Source organism: Tubulanus polymorphus, chromosome 6 (assembly GCF_964204645.1).
Source record: "Tubulanus polymorphus chromosome 6, tnTubPoly1.2, whole genome shotgun sequence".
NCBI lineage: Eukaryota > Metazoa > Nemertea > Palaeonemertea > Tubulaniformes > Tubulanidae > Tubulanus > Tubulanus polymorphus.
This window is the reverse complement of record NC_134030.1, coordinates 3,152,548-3,168,198: the sequence shown is the minus strand read 5'-3', so window position 1 is coordinate 3,168,198 and position 15,651 is coordinate 3,152,548. Positions and strand designations below refer to the sequence as shown.

Here is a 15,651-nt window from a genome sequence, read left to right as displayed (position 1 = left end):
TTTCTCTTTAAAACTATAATTATAGCCACAATTACGACTTTTTTGAGAAAATGAATAACGCGTGCGTAAGACTTAACAAATTTATTTATTTCTAAGATTAAAATAAACATATTCTAGAGATAAAACATTGAATTCGGCAAAACAAAAATCTACACAAAACGTCGAATGTGATGGAAATCTTGATGAAACAGTCCGAGTCCGCGATGTAACGATTATATGATAACAATATCATCACATATGATAGAGGACTACCGCAGGCTGACGACAATCAATAGGAAGAAGTCGAAACGTCGAATAATACATCAGCTCAAAGAAACATTTCTGACTAATTTTTGTATTGTGAGATTTTGTATTGAGCTTTTTGTTGACTATGGCCGCCTCGAACCTCAGCAAAGTGTTTGTGTACACGCACTACATAAATGTATCTTAGTTTGTTTTTTTTGCAATAATGGTTATTTTGGTTTGGCGACTGGGTAAGCGGAATACACGTACGAATATTCGTCATCATCAACAACACCGTCCGTTCCGCGACCGGATGCTACGTGATTCGCATTTATGATGACGTCATACGCAGATTCTGACTCGGGATTTCTGTCGGTAGTGTTCAATTGCGCGGTGCCGATGGTCTTCATCGCAATATTTTGAGTATTGTTTTCAGAGGTAGCGTTAGTAATAACGTCGTAATTGTTTTCTGAAATATTCAATCCATACGCCGGATTTTCTACGCCCCCTGGTGGCAATACATCATCCGGGTTCTCGTACTCATTAGCCGCACTTCCGCCTCGTTGTTTCGCCGGTTTAATGTATAACGGATTATCCTGATTCCGTGGTCCCGAGTTCGAATTATGATTTTTCAAACTATCCGGTACTAGATAATCGCCATCACTGACGTCACTTTCATGTCTGACGTCATTGCAGTATATTTCACTGTCATCAACGCTTACGTTTACGAAACTTCCGCCGCCGTAACGCACGGCTGGTTCCGGTATATCGATGTATCTCTGGGAAACCATCGGTTTGTTGCGATATTTAGCACCGTTTGCGAGGTCTTTCCTACTCGGGAGTCGAGATACCAATCTGACATTGTTATCAGATCGTTGTCTGGAAAACAAAATGAACAGAAGCATTTGGGAAATCCATCGAGAAAAAATGATCATACCTGACGATGGTCTGTGCTGAAAGCCCATATATCGTCCTACCCTTTCTAAATATCAATGTATTGATTTGCAAAACGTTGGTTTTATCATATTATTTATTCTTCCCATCCGAATGTACGGAATATTTTGATTGGCCGTGGTACCAGAAAATCTGTATCATCCTACCAGTGGATATAACTTGCTTTGCAAAAGAAGAATATTCGATTTTTTTTTGGAGCGAGTCGACAGTTCTTGAATAATTAGTGGGGTCGGGCAAAAGAATGGTACTGTTCTGGACACACTTTCACAGTTCTGAGTTACGTAGGATTTGACAAAGATTTATATCATATTGAAAATGAACTGATTGTAATTCAGAGTTAACTCCAACTCGTGACACTCCTGTGTCACTTGGAGAAATCAGACCGAGTTGCTTAGACATAGTTGAGACTAGTCACGGTTTATCAATAGAATCGATATAGCGGGGTGTTTCTATTGATACTGTGTAGACAGACGTCTCTTTTCTAATTACCTTCTCTTTTTTCTAATGTAGATAATCAAGAACACGACGAGAATGATCACTAAACACCAAACACCGATTGCGGCTCCTGTAATAGCTGGAAAGTAAATCATTCAAATAATTCGATTTAATTCGATCCAATTACAATCAGGATATGATATGTAATGTGCACAATGTATACATTGTTCCACCTCATTTATATATATTATACATTATGATCACATTGTTTTTGATGACATTCAGATAAAGTCTTTTGGTCAATATTTTTGTTGAATATACTCTGACAACGAGCGGAGTCGTACTTTTTCAAAACTTATCAAAATAAAGGTCGAAGAAACGCCAAAAAGACCTCTAAACTTCTCAATATTTTCTTACATATTTTTATGTTATATTATGCGTTATTACCGTATATAAAGCCATTAGATGATTGTGACTGTGATTGTGGTGACGCTGAAAATAAAAAAGTTTGGATTTTCAACGTAAATGATTAAATTTCCAGGTTGAATAATGACGTCACAATTATTACCACTAGTAGCGCTGTATTCAGTGGTCGACGAAAGGACACTTTCAGTCGTCCATGGTCTTTGTGACGATGGCATTTGATGTGTGGTCGAAGGATTCTGTGACGTGGGTAATTGTTGTGTAGTTGGGGGATTTTGTGACGTAGTCAACTTCGACGTGGTTGTAGGATTATGTGACGTGGTCAACTGTGACGTAGTCGTTGGTTTGCGAGTCGTAGTGGGTTCCGGTTTAGTAGGAACTGGTGTGATAGGTTTAGGCTTAGGAGTAGTGACTGTAGTAGTAGTCGGTTCAGTAGTGGTCGTGGTTGTAAGAAACTGTGCATCTGGAAATGAAGACGTTATAGACTTTGTAAATAAGCCCGCATGGACCTTTTAAAGCTATTGAAATAATAGAAATGAACGACTTTTAGACTATTCTTAGTGCCAACATCTACGATGAATGTGATCATATCCGTATATTAGTTAATGAAGTAGATATCAGATACCAAAATCCAAAATATATTATCATTTTGTTGTTACCTTTTTGACAGATTTTATGAGACTGGTTCAATGAACATTGCTTCCTGGTCCAGTAATGAGTTCGAGAGTCCAAGAATGTACATACGCTATCACTAATGTTTAGAATAGTTTTCGAACTCCAGGACGTCTCCTTTATTCCATAAGCTTAAGAAATGGATGCATATAGCAAATAGCGTATGTTGATTACTAGTTATACGGAGGTATATATAGGATAAGTTGGGCATTTCATACCGTAAGCGTCCGAAAGTGCGTTAACTCTACCCCAGGTCCAAACGACATTCGTCAGACCGACCCAAAATCGCTTTTCACTGCCGTACAAGAATAATGTATTGGAGAGTTTTCCGTTGAATGCCTGGTCCCGGATGGATAGTAATGAACCGCCGAGGTTTTCACATCTTAATTTAGCCTTGTGCCAGGACGTTGCACTCGCTAACTTCCAGGTTATAGTGACACATACGTCATTTATCTGTTTTTGGTATGGCTTACAAGGCTTGCTGTTCAAACCTACCAGAAGAGATAAAGCTTATGTTTGATCTAAAGATATTCGATGTACCATTTTTATCTATACTAACAAATAAAAAAGACCTTGCTTTCGGATAAGCGTTGGAAATATGACCAAGATTTATAGGTTCGTAGATAAGAGTACGGACTCGCAAAGTCAATTCACAAATTTGAAAAAAAGGTTAATTCAAATTGGTGTCAACCAGAACGATACACCTGCAGCCTCATTAACGTGTTTACCTTGTTTTGTTCCACATACGTATTGCAGCCGTTCACTACACTTTCCAGTCTTCCAAACATGCGTAGCATCGTCCAATGACCTATCGTATTGGACGTACACACAGTTTTCAGTGTCCCGATTCGACGATGGGTTTCCTCGAGTCCAGACGTTGAAATCTTGGACGGTATCTACACAATATACAAAACAAACACCGTCTCATCTTTGGTCTAGCTTACAAAAGAATTCTCAGTTCCAGTCTAAATTAGACTTAAAGACATGAACTAGACATAATATCTGATGAAATGATTCAGGTTTTACATCAGGCCCTGAACTACTCGTAATAAGGGGGTCTTTGTCTCTTTGCTTACCCGAAATATGGTACGCGTAATAGCTGTCTTGACCTCCACATAGTTGGAGTTCATCGCCGCTACATTTGACAGTGCATTTGTCCCCACTGGTCAACAAATATGGATTCCAGGTCATGTTGCAATGACAGTTGTTGCCATTCTAAAAAAGCACGTAAAACTATTCTATTTCACAGAATGGAAAGAAAAAACGCCGACGATGCAAATAACGTACCTGAACAGCGGCGATTTTGTACGACAGAGATCGGCAAGTGCGTTTACAGGAATCTGGTGTCATCGTCGCAACCACTGTGGAATATTGAAACTTCTGCGTGTGCATATAACAACCCTGCGCCGAAACAACCGTAGCATCTACCAAAACAATGTTTTAGAAGTTAAGACTAGAGAAACTACGTAGAAAATATCCATGATAAGTTTCTATAATGTTTCCCACTTGTTTCAGCGGCCGCATCCTTTTTCATTTATCAAACTGTTCTTGTAAACTCTTCTAAGCAATCAAGTGTAAAATTTCACAATGAAATATTTGAATTGTATAGCAATAACGAAGCATTGGTATATAGCTTAATGTCTTAGTGAAGTAACTGGCAAACAAGAAATAATACACGTTTCGATATTCGGAACTGTTCTGTGTAAAACTGATATTACCTTCAGTCCAGTGCCAATCAGTTAAAAATGGGTTTATGTCAATCGTCGTGTCGGGTATATCGTTTTCCGCCATAAATTCTTCAATGGCAGAAGTTTGCAGCACTGTTCTCGGTTGAGGTAGATTCGAGCCCAGGATATCGCTACAATTATCCCTATCCGTCGCGTAATAGCAGATATCATTGAACCTGGTAAATGCGTTGGCCAACTGCGTTTCAGGACAAACTTTAGTCGGATCAGATCCTGTAAAAACATTCCAAAAACGAATTCTTCCATTACTCAAAACACCCTAATCTAGGTCTTTATGAACTTTATAGCAGATGATTAGCATAAGTAATTAATAAGTTGCAGGGTTTAGGCTGGAAATCGATGTCTTCGTTGGTTCGTCATCGTGGACTCCTAGGGTCTAGGATTTCATAGACAAATTTCTAATTCAAATGAGAAAAAAATTTTTTCGACGATGTACCATTTTCAAAACTGATTTATTTCCCAAGAACAGTAAGCTGTTATAACAAAGTTGTCTGATACCCGTAGAAGTAAATCCTGTTATGAAGCAGGTGCATAGTATTTGAAAATCCAGCTCTATTAGTTTGACATCGTCTTTACAGCTTTCTTCTTCAATTGGTGTATATATCTATTTACCTGCGGTTTGTTCGCTGTTGACTATCAGAAGTAAGAGTGCATACACCACCAGAGTGAAAACCGACATAATTCTCTCTAATGATGAACGCGATCAGAACAGACATAATCAGTAGGATCGTTTAACCGCCATCTCCGTTTCATCCGAGCCGTTATTTTCACTCAATTGAATATAAGGGTGGACAGTTCAATGTGTATATACATACATGTATAACTAAACACTTACAATTAATACATGTGCAGTTTAATCAATGAGATATCATAGGTTTCAAGATAAGTTTTATGATAAGCACAAGATAGCTAGGCCTGTCTTAAAGTCGCATTCAGGACTATAGTTGAATAAACACACACCGTTGATTTGATGACACAATTCTTATCTACGGGGCGCATGGTTTGAAGCAGTAACGTGCTAAGTAACCGCTTCTTAGTATTTTTCATGCGAAAAAAGTAACGTTTTTCGTGAATTGCGCTCATATGCGCGCTAGACATTTTACCAACGCGTGTGATTTTCAATGAAGCTACATTCTGTGACCTGGTTCATGAATTGATTCTTATTTCGTCGTGATTGAGAATCATTTCTATTTACTTAAAGTCTTTATTAAGAGAATAATTTCATTGAACAAAACATTAGCGTTTTCGATGGTTGACGATTGAATATGATCTCGCCCGTCACAGTCAAATAGCGAGTCGCATGTCGACCGTCTAGTGCTGCCTCTTTGTATAATGGTAGCGGGGAAAACGTGAACTAACATTAGCTTGCCAATATTCGCTTGCCAGAGTCTTTGGACGACCGTAGTGGACAAACTATTTACCGATTTGCTGGCCGGATTCCGAGAAAATTCTCAGACTTTAAAAAACAGCACTGTATCTACTCAACTGGCAATTTTTCTACAAAACAATTCGTTTTTGCAGTTTTTTTTAAGCCACTGCCCTTCTGCTCAGCGAAACGCTGAAGGTTCCAGACCATTGAATCAATGACTATTCTACTAATACAGTAGTTTGTACATGTACTACTATCTTCGGATAAAAATATTGATAAATTTCACTCATGTCATTCATGCCCAAGGACATGTTAATTGCCCAGAAGTGATGTGTGCTTGGCTTTTGTTATTTGATGAATTCTTTATATCACTTAACAAATGTTGCGACAAATATATTGCAGATAAACTAGTGAATAAAAAAGTAGCAATTGAAAAGTAAGCCCAACAAAAAACTACAAACCATGACTCCACATTCACATGTCTGCTGGAACAGCTCATCTAAAATAATTCCCAGAAAAAAGCAGAAAACCAAACAATTTCAAAACACTAACCAAATTTATTATCAGTCACAAAATACACAATCAATCTACAGCCATACGGAACACACATGAAACTCAGTTTAAAGCCTAGTTCACAATGTTATATAACAGATTTCAAATTGACTTTCTTTCAGCAGGTGTGTATTCAGAAATGAGCGTCATATACCAAATTCAATTTCCCCAATGATGCACGTTAATGTCTACATTCCCAAACATTTTATTCAGAATTTCGCCAATGTGAGTTTACCGTGTACATATATTATAGTAGGGTGGCACAAATGCCGTAAACAAACATAGTTAACGTATATAACAGTTGGTGGCGAGGTTTTCACTAATACCAAAAATATGAAGGAATTCATGCATTTTTGCTACTAATACTGATAGTCGTCATGCTTTGAGAGATCATTGTTAACATACAATATCATTCATTTCTAACTCGTTACGTATCAAACTTCATGTATACAACTATAACCATATTTCTCCATAGTATTCATCACCAGCGTCAGCTGCCCAGTCACATTGTTTGAGATTTAACACCAGTTTAAACCTTTCAGTGCTGACTAATAAATTCCCTATAGTGCTGGAGATAATTTAAAATATTTGAAAAATTCCACCCTAGTGTGTTGAATAACGGGAATACCACTATAGTGCCTCTACACCGCGGTGCGGTGTATCGTTAGTTACTATCATTTCACTATGTTTGACAGGGGCTCCCATTTTTCAAGAGAGATTTTTACTAATTACTAATTTCATCAATGCACCACAGTGCGGTGTACTAGCAAAATCCATCACTGATTCATAGACGCACTGAAAGGGTTAAGACGATCTCAGCTAGTTATACAGCTTATCTGACAACTTACGACCAGTCTTAAGATAGACAACTTTTTGACTTCCAGTCATGACTGTGCAACCACGCCCAAAAATTCAGTACTAACCTATTTTACATATTTCATGCAATATCATCGTAAAGTTACAGTATCACAGGTTTATCTTATTATCATATTAGTAGTGACATTACAGAAATTGAAATACACTATAATATAGTACTGGTACATTAAGGAATAGTTTAAGAATGTTGAGGTAGAAAGACTGGATTCATCAAGAAAAATGCGATAATTTTTGTTCTACACGTGAAATACTGCGGCCAAGAGAGGTAGATTTTAAGAAATGAGTAAAAATACTTTACAGAGTTGGCTACAGTCAAAGTTAAGCAAGTTCGATTGTAATTACACCAACAGCCAAAACTAGAACCAATTCCACAGTAGTTGGCGGAGTAAGTACAGTTGTTTTAACTTTGAACTGTGGAACTGAATCCTGGTAATGAAGTCCGATCACTATGAACTAATTAATGCGTTAATTTCTAAATGATTTAATCCTAGAGTTTAAACAAGTTAAAGAACTACAATATAAAACTGAAGCCGGTTCCTCAGTTTTGGAGCCAGTTTAACAATTCTGGAGCTAATTCAACGGTTGGAGTTAAAATTCAACCTTTGAGTCAAATAACAGAAAAGAACTACACTGTAATTCTAATTCAGATTTAACTCTTAACAGAACTGAATCCGTTATTGACAAGTTAGTAGAGGAAACACTATACACAGATGACATGAGTTTAAACACCAAATATACATTTGTACATTAGTTCAATATATGATAATATAATGTAGAATAATAATTGAGTCTATCGTAAAATATCAAATCTCTAATAATATCTATAAATAATCTAGGTTTCTGTACAGCGTCGTTCCCTGAGTTTTCGCTTGTGTTCTGACAAGTCTTTTACCATCGACTTCTAGGAATCTGATATCAAAACCTTTTTCATTTTCAAATCGCGTTGGAAGTCGTGGATTCATTTGAAAGGCAGATTTCGAAGGATTGAAGTCGGTTACTACCAGATTCTAGTAAGTCGATGTTTGTAGACTTTGTGCACCGGCAAGCATTCGTTATATTTATATATATATGTTTTTACATGAAGAGATCATATGAGATAATACTAGAAAATACACAAACAATTGACAAAAAAACATAGAAAAACGTTATGATTAAATAATGGAATAATTGATTATTGAAGAGAAATACTGTTGATTGTACTGATTGATGCAGGACCCTGAACCACACTCCTTCGGTCCTGAACCACTCCTCTTCAGAAAGTGAAGTCTGGATGATCAGTTTTTAAAAATGCGCTGGTAAATTTGTTTTTGATAAAATGGTCTTTGCGGTTCATATCCAATTAGAATGTCTCAGATGAAGTGTAGATGATCAAAAACAGGAAGAATAGTAACAAAATCTTGAATGGCTCATTCTGAGGATCTGAAGGGTCCAGGCAGGTCCGCGGGTTCAGGGCGCAGACAGCAGATTGATACCTACTGCGTTAAGAGTGATGATGTCAAACTGGGGAAGGCTAGAATACTGAATAAAGTAGTTTGGTGCTTTTTGATTAAACCCTGAGTGAATCTATCTGCGTAAGACTGTGACTGATTTGTTGTGTGTCTCTACTATACTGCTAGAGAGCTGCGAGACCTAACGCTAACACGACCGAAGCCACGCCCATCGCTAATCCACTTTTAGAGATTGCACTTATTTTCAGTCCTACGGCTCGATCCCAAACCTGCAACAAACCGAAATTCAATATCATTTATAATACAGACCCATTAGAACTGTGGAACTCGGTCCTCAGTTGCAAAGTCATGACTTAGGTCCAAAAGAGGTTTAACCCCTAACAGGTTTCAGGCGTATCCTTAAGCCTAGCGCACATCGACACTGCGATTGGAGACAACTAGTTGCTACCGAACGCATCTCGGATGAACTCCATGGCGCATGTCAAACGTCGAGATCCAGAGCGCGCACATCGACGGATATGACTGCGATTGAGTACAACCAGTTGCTCAAAAGTAGAACATGGGCAACTGGCTGGAACTGGAGATAGATCGACGCTTACCAATCGTAAGCTCGCTCACATCGACACGTTCAAGCAACTGATCGTATCCAGCCAGTTCCTCTCATGCGCCGAAAACTGCCTTGCAACTAGTTGTCTCCAATCGCACTGTCGATGCGCGCTAGGCTTTACGTTCATTACGTGCAATGAACAGATTTTCTGGTCTCGCAAAGATCGCTGTAACGAGGTTCCACCGTAGAACTAAGACGGTCTTAGACTGGTCTTAACTCTTGAATTTCAAGTCATGACTGTACAACTGGTCGCAGGTTACAACTAAAATCGAAGCGTTTTTTTGGTTAGGTTCTGCGTGTGAACTTACTAAATGTCTGATTCCGTTGAGCAGATGATAAACCATTCCCCAAACGAGGACGGCCTTCGTTGCGAATACTCCCCACGGTCCGACCAGTTCTAGAGCTCCATCGGCGAATAGTCGAAAATTAGTGTTGTATAAACTTAACCAACCGAGTCCGATTAAACCTGAAAATAGCAAATGACAAACTTTCTACCAATTTACAAATCCCTTGAGTCTTTGTAAAAGTTAGAGTTGTTTTTTTCTGAATTACTCACCGACAGAAAGACCAACTCCAGTTAATCGATGAGTGATTGACAATAGTGAGGTGACTTCAACTCTAAAAATAAAATAACACAAGAAGATAATGATTAATCGCTAATAACACACACATCACCAGATATCTCACCAGATGGCGTGATGAGCACTCGGTCTTATGTTGTCAGGATTAGTTCAGTATCAACTAACTTTGAATTGTATTTTTAGACACCTGTCATCACAGAACATTAAATTCATTTTTCTACTCACTGATTTGTTCAGTGTTCATTTAAAATTTTGAAAAGTTCATCCAATTTCTGACTAATAAACACGCAATATGAAAGACCAAGTTACTAGCGACACGGAGCGGTAAATCGTTTGCTTGCCATAAGAAGTAGAATCTTCAATTCCCACAGCAGCGTTCGAGATTCCATCGTGACTACAAGGATTTGAAAACTTGCTGTCGTGTGAAAAGACGTGACTCTTACTTGTAAATAGATAAATGTGGTGACATCGGTCGCGACAGTTTCACTTCGTTTTTATGCCAAAAATATTCCATTTCTTTGATCGCTCTTTGATCATTGGTGATCGGTAAACTGAAAGAAAAAATCAGGCAAAAATAGAAAGAAAGCTTTGAAAAACCCCAGTTACAACTATAGTAGAGGGGTTGTTAAGACTCTTATGCATCTAGTATTTAGGCTAAACAAAAATGATACCTTGTTTCTCCGCAGCGGCCGGGTCATTTTTGTAAAATATGATAAAATTTATAAACAGTTCATTTCTATAGCGGCCGAGTCTGTTATGGTGAAATTGATCACGATTTTAAAAAAAGTAATGTATAGGGTAGATAGGCGGCCGGCCGGGTCAACATTTAAGCTCAGCAGAGCGGAGAAACAAGGTATCAATTTTTTTGGCCTTAGACTATTAGGGGCGGATCCAGGATTTCAAATAGATTTTCCATTGGCCTCTAATAAAAAGGGTAACTTGTGAATTTTAGTGGGTGTTCGGACCCGCTGAACCCCCTCTAAATCCGCCCCTGACTTTGTCCAATACTAGGTCAAGGAATCTTGATTCACACAGATGACAGAGAGTCAGTATTACTTGTCTTAGTTAGTGATCAGAGGAAGGCGAGGTACTTACCTCCTTGTCATAAATGGTGTGCTTCTTTGTAGAAGGCATCTTCGTGTTGCTAACCTAAAAAAAAATAAAGAAACCCACTCAATCAGCAGAATAAACTCTCAACAAACTCGTCACATTTACGTAACCGCGAACGGAAGTTGGACAGACTACTATTCGATCCACGAATCGTTTCGAATTGAAATCTTCGACCGTAAAAACCATAGAAAAATATATTTCTCATGATTAAATCTACATCGTTTATCGATCTACAAGGGAAACGCAAAAATGTACCTCAAAATTGCCGACATTCTGTATAAATTCGCTTTTAAATGAAAAAACTCGGAGAAAATCCGTCAAATTGTATAGAGCGACCCCGCGATTCACGGCTCCACTTGTTGGTCTATCATGATCAATAAATTGGCCCCTAATTATCAATAATAAACAAGAATAATAATTCAAAATTCGTTTCAAAATATATCTATATTATGTCTGATTAATATACTATACCAAATTTCTTGTCGTTTTAAATGATAGTTTTGATTATTTTCTATGAGATATATCGAAGTACCTAGACCTGCGGCGAATCGCGTGAATCTTGTGATAGCTACGTTTTGTGGAGGTCGAATAAAAAACATCTAAAAAACGTAGAAAAACGACTGTTAAAATGGCTCTATCGATGTTACGGTAATGATTTTGATGTTGTTTATTAGTTAACACGCTGTAGCTCTGTATCGTGCATTATTGTAAACTCTTCAGTCTGTAAAAATCGAAGTAGATCTGGCTTAGAAAATAGAAAATGTCAAAAAATTTCCGCCTTCCCTTGTCTTCCTGTCCTGGCTCAACAATCCTTCCTTTCAACATATCCTAGGACTACCATATTTTCATACAATCTACAGATGGTAGAACCAATTTCATGATTGCGCAATCCACGTTAAGCCTAATTTTAGACCTGAACATTACCCAGGGTTAGACTCTACCCTTTTTTTAGTCTTAGTCTGAATACCAGACATCTAATTATAAGGTATACATGGGTTACCCCTAGAACCTGTAAAAGTTTTTTGGGGAACTGTTATGATGTAATGGTTATTACCTGTAGTTGTTTCAGCTACAACAATAATCAATCGAATTTTAATTGTAGTATTTTCTGATGTGTTTTTCTAGATTATGCGGCCGTCAAGGTTTACTACAGCAAACATCACGAGCTATTCCACTCATGACAAACAGGTAAAAACATCATAGATTCAGTACACATCAGGGAATAGTCAGTGAAAGTGGCCACCCTGTCTAATCTAACGGATCTAAGGAAACCCTGAGTCTGAGGAATGGATGTAGAAGATTTATTCGTTTCAGTTCTTAAAGATGACGATATTATTTATTTTCAGTCTCCCGATAACGACCAATCAGAGAGCTATCGAAGAAATGAGAGAATTTTGGCATAAAAATGAAGTTCAGCTCGGAAGGCCTCAATCTCCGCATCTTTCCATTTACGCGTAAGTTTTTCTCTCTATCCATAAAAGTGGTTATGTCCAGTATAGTTAGGCCTTTGTAGTGTTGAAATCTATTTGACTTAAGATATTTAAATGTGATTTTCCTTTCGAATATTTTAGGGCGCAGTTGACATCGATGCTGTCTATTACGCATAGAATATCTGGTATTGGAATGGGAATAGGTAAATTGGATAGCTAACTGTATGTATCAATCTGCAACCTTTCAGACATATACTTCCCCATTGCAACGACAATTTGAAACTGTGAAAGTGCGCTGATAAGATGTTTTGGTCTCTGTTGAGGCTGCTGATTGATCGTTAATCAAAGCAACTTTGAAAAAAAATGTCATAAAATGGTTGTACCGGTAGATATTGAATGTTGTGTTAATAATTTGAATAGAATTCACTTTCTACAAATTTGAAAGATTGAAAATGAAATTTATCTATCAAGAATTAAAATAAATAAGTAAAGACGCAACGTTTCAGACTCTAGAAACCATCTACCAGTGGTCTACTGGTCACTGACCTGGAAAACCTGGAATTTGACAAATTTTGCAAACAGCCTGGGAATTTGGATATGTTGTTGACCACACATTTCTTAATACATAATTCATAAAAAAGATTAAATTGTTACATCTTAGACATAAAATTTCCTCGAGATTTACTCAGGGAATTTTGTGTTATAACATTTCGAAAAATGAGGGAAAACTCTTGGAATTTGTAAGTTGGTGGTAAGTGATTGAGTTAGGCTATTCTACAACTACTAATGTTGCATGTTTCTATTGTATTACAGTTGTTTGTGGATTTGGATGTGTAATGCCATTGATGCCGCATAAACTGCCCTACTATATGGATCTAATCTCTATTGGACCCGCCGGAATCTACATCGCAAAAACAATACTGTGCTGGCCGATTATATATCACCTGATAAACGGTATCAGACACATGGTACGTCCGTAACAAACCTGTTCTCCAAAGATAGTCGAATTTTTTTGATTTATCCAAATGGCGACTTGCACTCAGTAATTTGAAACGTAAATACAAATTAAGATTCAAAAATTGACGTGATTTGATGACTTATCCAAATAATGACTTGGTGAGTCTGACCAGATACAGAGTTGACTGGATATTGAGTTGAGAATCCGACAAATAGAAGGTTTTTCCAATTGAATGTTAATGAAATCCATCGACTTGATCAGTTTACCGACTGGTACCAAGCGTTTCGAGTTGCCGGAATTAATGTTTCGAATGTGTTTTGTTATTTCAGTCGTGGGATTTGTGTTATGGGTTCGGATTGAAAGAACTTTACCGAAGCGGATATTTCGTGTTCACTTTATCGTGGATCGTAGCTGCACTGACCGCTACATTGTAAACTGACCGCAGCGGTCTATAACGCGTACAGCCAGCAGGAGTAGAAAGCCAGTTTCCTTTTCAATATTTTCCTGAAATACATACTCTGAGCAGTTATTCGTGATAAAGACATCGATGGATGATCGGCCACTTCTCCCTGTGTATGTATCACTCTAAATTGCATGCATGAGGCGAGGTGGCTGAAAGTAAGCAAATACGTATTACCTTTTCGAGAACCCTCCTTCACTCAAATACAGTGAAAAACTGCTTAATTCGGATCAGTTTCATCTGGATATATACAGTTCAAGTACATAAATGTATGTAATATATATGATATTTATTTCAGATTTCTCATAAACTGGAAGAATTCTATTCAAATCAATCCAAAATTATTCCATATCCAAATCAAGCAGGTCTCACAGTATCTTGACTGTATAGTGACCAATAAATACTTCAGTTTCTGGTTCCTAAAGATTACATAATAATTCATTTTTCGGCGGATCGACTCCTCTGGTTCAGATCGACTCCTCTGGTTCAGTGAACAGATGATATCAGTAGTCTATTGATTAAATGTACATATTTATTTATCGTAATAGTTTTTTCATTGTGTTTATTATCATATTATAGCGAAAATTCACACCTTGTCAAGAAATGATATTGCATTGCACACAATTTAACATTAGAGGAGTGGAATTGATAATTATTGATTAAGCTGGACTAGTGAGGTGCACGAACAGTAGAATAATGTGCTATTTATTTTAGGAAATTGTTGTATTTGAATCGATATCGTACAGTTTTGTATTTAATGTCTATGAAATCATGTGCTAGTAGCTAATACTCTGTCCAGGGTTCTTACAGATTAAATCAGGGAATTTCGGATGTATTTTTCCTTGCAGGGAAAATCAGGAATGATCCTTGCTGATGATGAGAGGCAAAAGGAGCTGCTTGAGAACAAGCAGTCCCCACTGAGGATATCTCATAATTGTATCAGGAAATTAAAGGTTTTCTGATCTGTAAGAACCCTGTCTGTCTTACATTAGAGGCTCTAAACGTTAATAATAATAATAAAATTTTCTTGTTAAGCGCTTTTCCGCAGTACTGCACGCTCAAAGCGCTGTCTGCGGGAAATACTTCCAAGTTATACAGCTATTGCGGGGTACTAAGGAATCCTGACCCATTGGATTGAAGCTAGCAGATCTGCTCAAACCCTCTGTGAAGAGATTAGCGTTTCAATTCATTCTACTCAATCTGTGCTGCTTCATAGTTACCGAGCGGTAAGATAAAAACAGCTGAATTTAATTCTGGTGCCATTTTCAAATACATCTAGTGAATAAGTGATATATAACTGATGTATGAATCTGTCTCATGCAATTTGTTTATTTTAATTTGTCCGTCGCGAGATACTTTTCAAAAGGAATCTTTTTCAATCACATCAAAATGTAAAAGTTAGTTCTAAACAGTAAAAACTATGTAATTTAACCGTCTTTATATTTGCCAAATATGATTTGAATTTTTCTATAAGAAAATTGTCTCTAACACATGTTTTAGTTTTAAGCAATGAAAATCCCTTGAAAAAGTGAAGATTGTTTTGTATGCTGTCATTATTCAATTCAAGAGTATAGAAGTAATAAAGTTAGTGCTGTATGTACATTACTTAATATTGTTTTTGATTGTTTCGTTTTGACTGTTTCGAAAACTGACTGGCTTTTGACAATTTCTCGACTAACCACTTGCGGATCTAGGATTTCCTGAACGCCAGTGTTGGGGGCAAGCACTCTAGGTTCCACCTGGCTCCTAAGAGGATGGATATCAAATTTATAGGTTTCAAAATTCTCTGTCATGAGAAAAAGGCAACTT

General features: G+C 37.4%; 3 protein-coding genes across 3 annotated transcripts; 1 reads left to right on the top strand and 2 right to left on the bottom strand.

The window, feature by feature from the left end:
• Positions 1-118: 118 nt before the first annotated feature.
• LOC141907258 (uncharacterized) lies at positions 119-5,261 on the bottom strand. The gene is made up of 11 exons (XM_074796850.1): positions 5,064-5,261; positions 4,425-4,664; positions 3,994-4,130; positions 3,783-3,921; positions 3,435-3,602; positions 2,925-3,197; positions 2,694-2,837; positions 2,180-2,497; positions 2,059-2,103; positions 1,666-1,750; positions 119-1,101 (listed from the first exon to the last, which is right to left on the bottom strand). Exons 1-11 carry the CDS (start codon positions 5,128-5,130, stop codon positions 453-455), a joined length of 2,265 nt encoding a protein of 754 aa, XP_074652951.1. The 5' UTR covers positions 5,131-5,261; the 3' UTR covers positions 119-452.
• Positions 5,262-6,357: 1,096 nt separating this feature from the next.
• Positions 6,358-11,328, bottom strand: LOC141906954 (succinate dehydrogenase cytochrome b556 subunit-like). The gene is made up of 6 exons (XM_074796454.1): positions 11,250-11,328; positions 10,980-11,033; positions 10,328-10,435; positions 9,860-9,921; positions 9,612-9,769; positions 6,358-8,965 (listed from the first exon to the last, which is right to left on the bottom strand). Exons 1-6 carry the CDS (start codon positions 11,264-11,266, stop codon positions 8,861-8,863), a joined length of 504 nt encoding a protein of 167 aa, XP_074652555.1. The 5' UTR covers positions 11,267-11,328; the 3' UTR covers positions 6,358-8,860.
• Positions 11,329-11,559: 231 nt separating this feature from the next.
• Positions 11,560-15,430, top strand: LOC141906857 (succinate dehydrogenase cytochrome b560 subunit, mitochondrial-like). Its single transcript, XM_074796302.1, has 6 exons — positions 11,560-11,642; positions 12,120-12,182; positions 12,341-12,448; positions 12,566-12,627; positions 13,238-13,392; positions 13,712-15,430. The coding sequence occupies exons 1-6, from the start codon at positions 11,623-11,625 to the stop codon at positions 13,814-13,816; spliced, it is 513 nt and encodes a 170-aa protein (XP_074652403.1). The 5' UTR covers positions 11,560-11,622; the 3' UTR covers positions 13,817-15,430.
• The last annotated feature ends 221 nt before the right edge of the window (positions 15,431-15,651 follow it).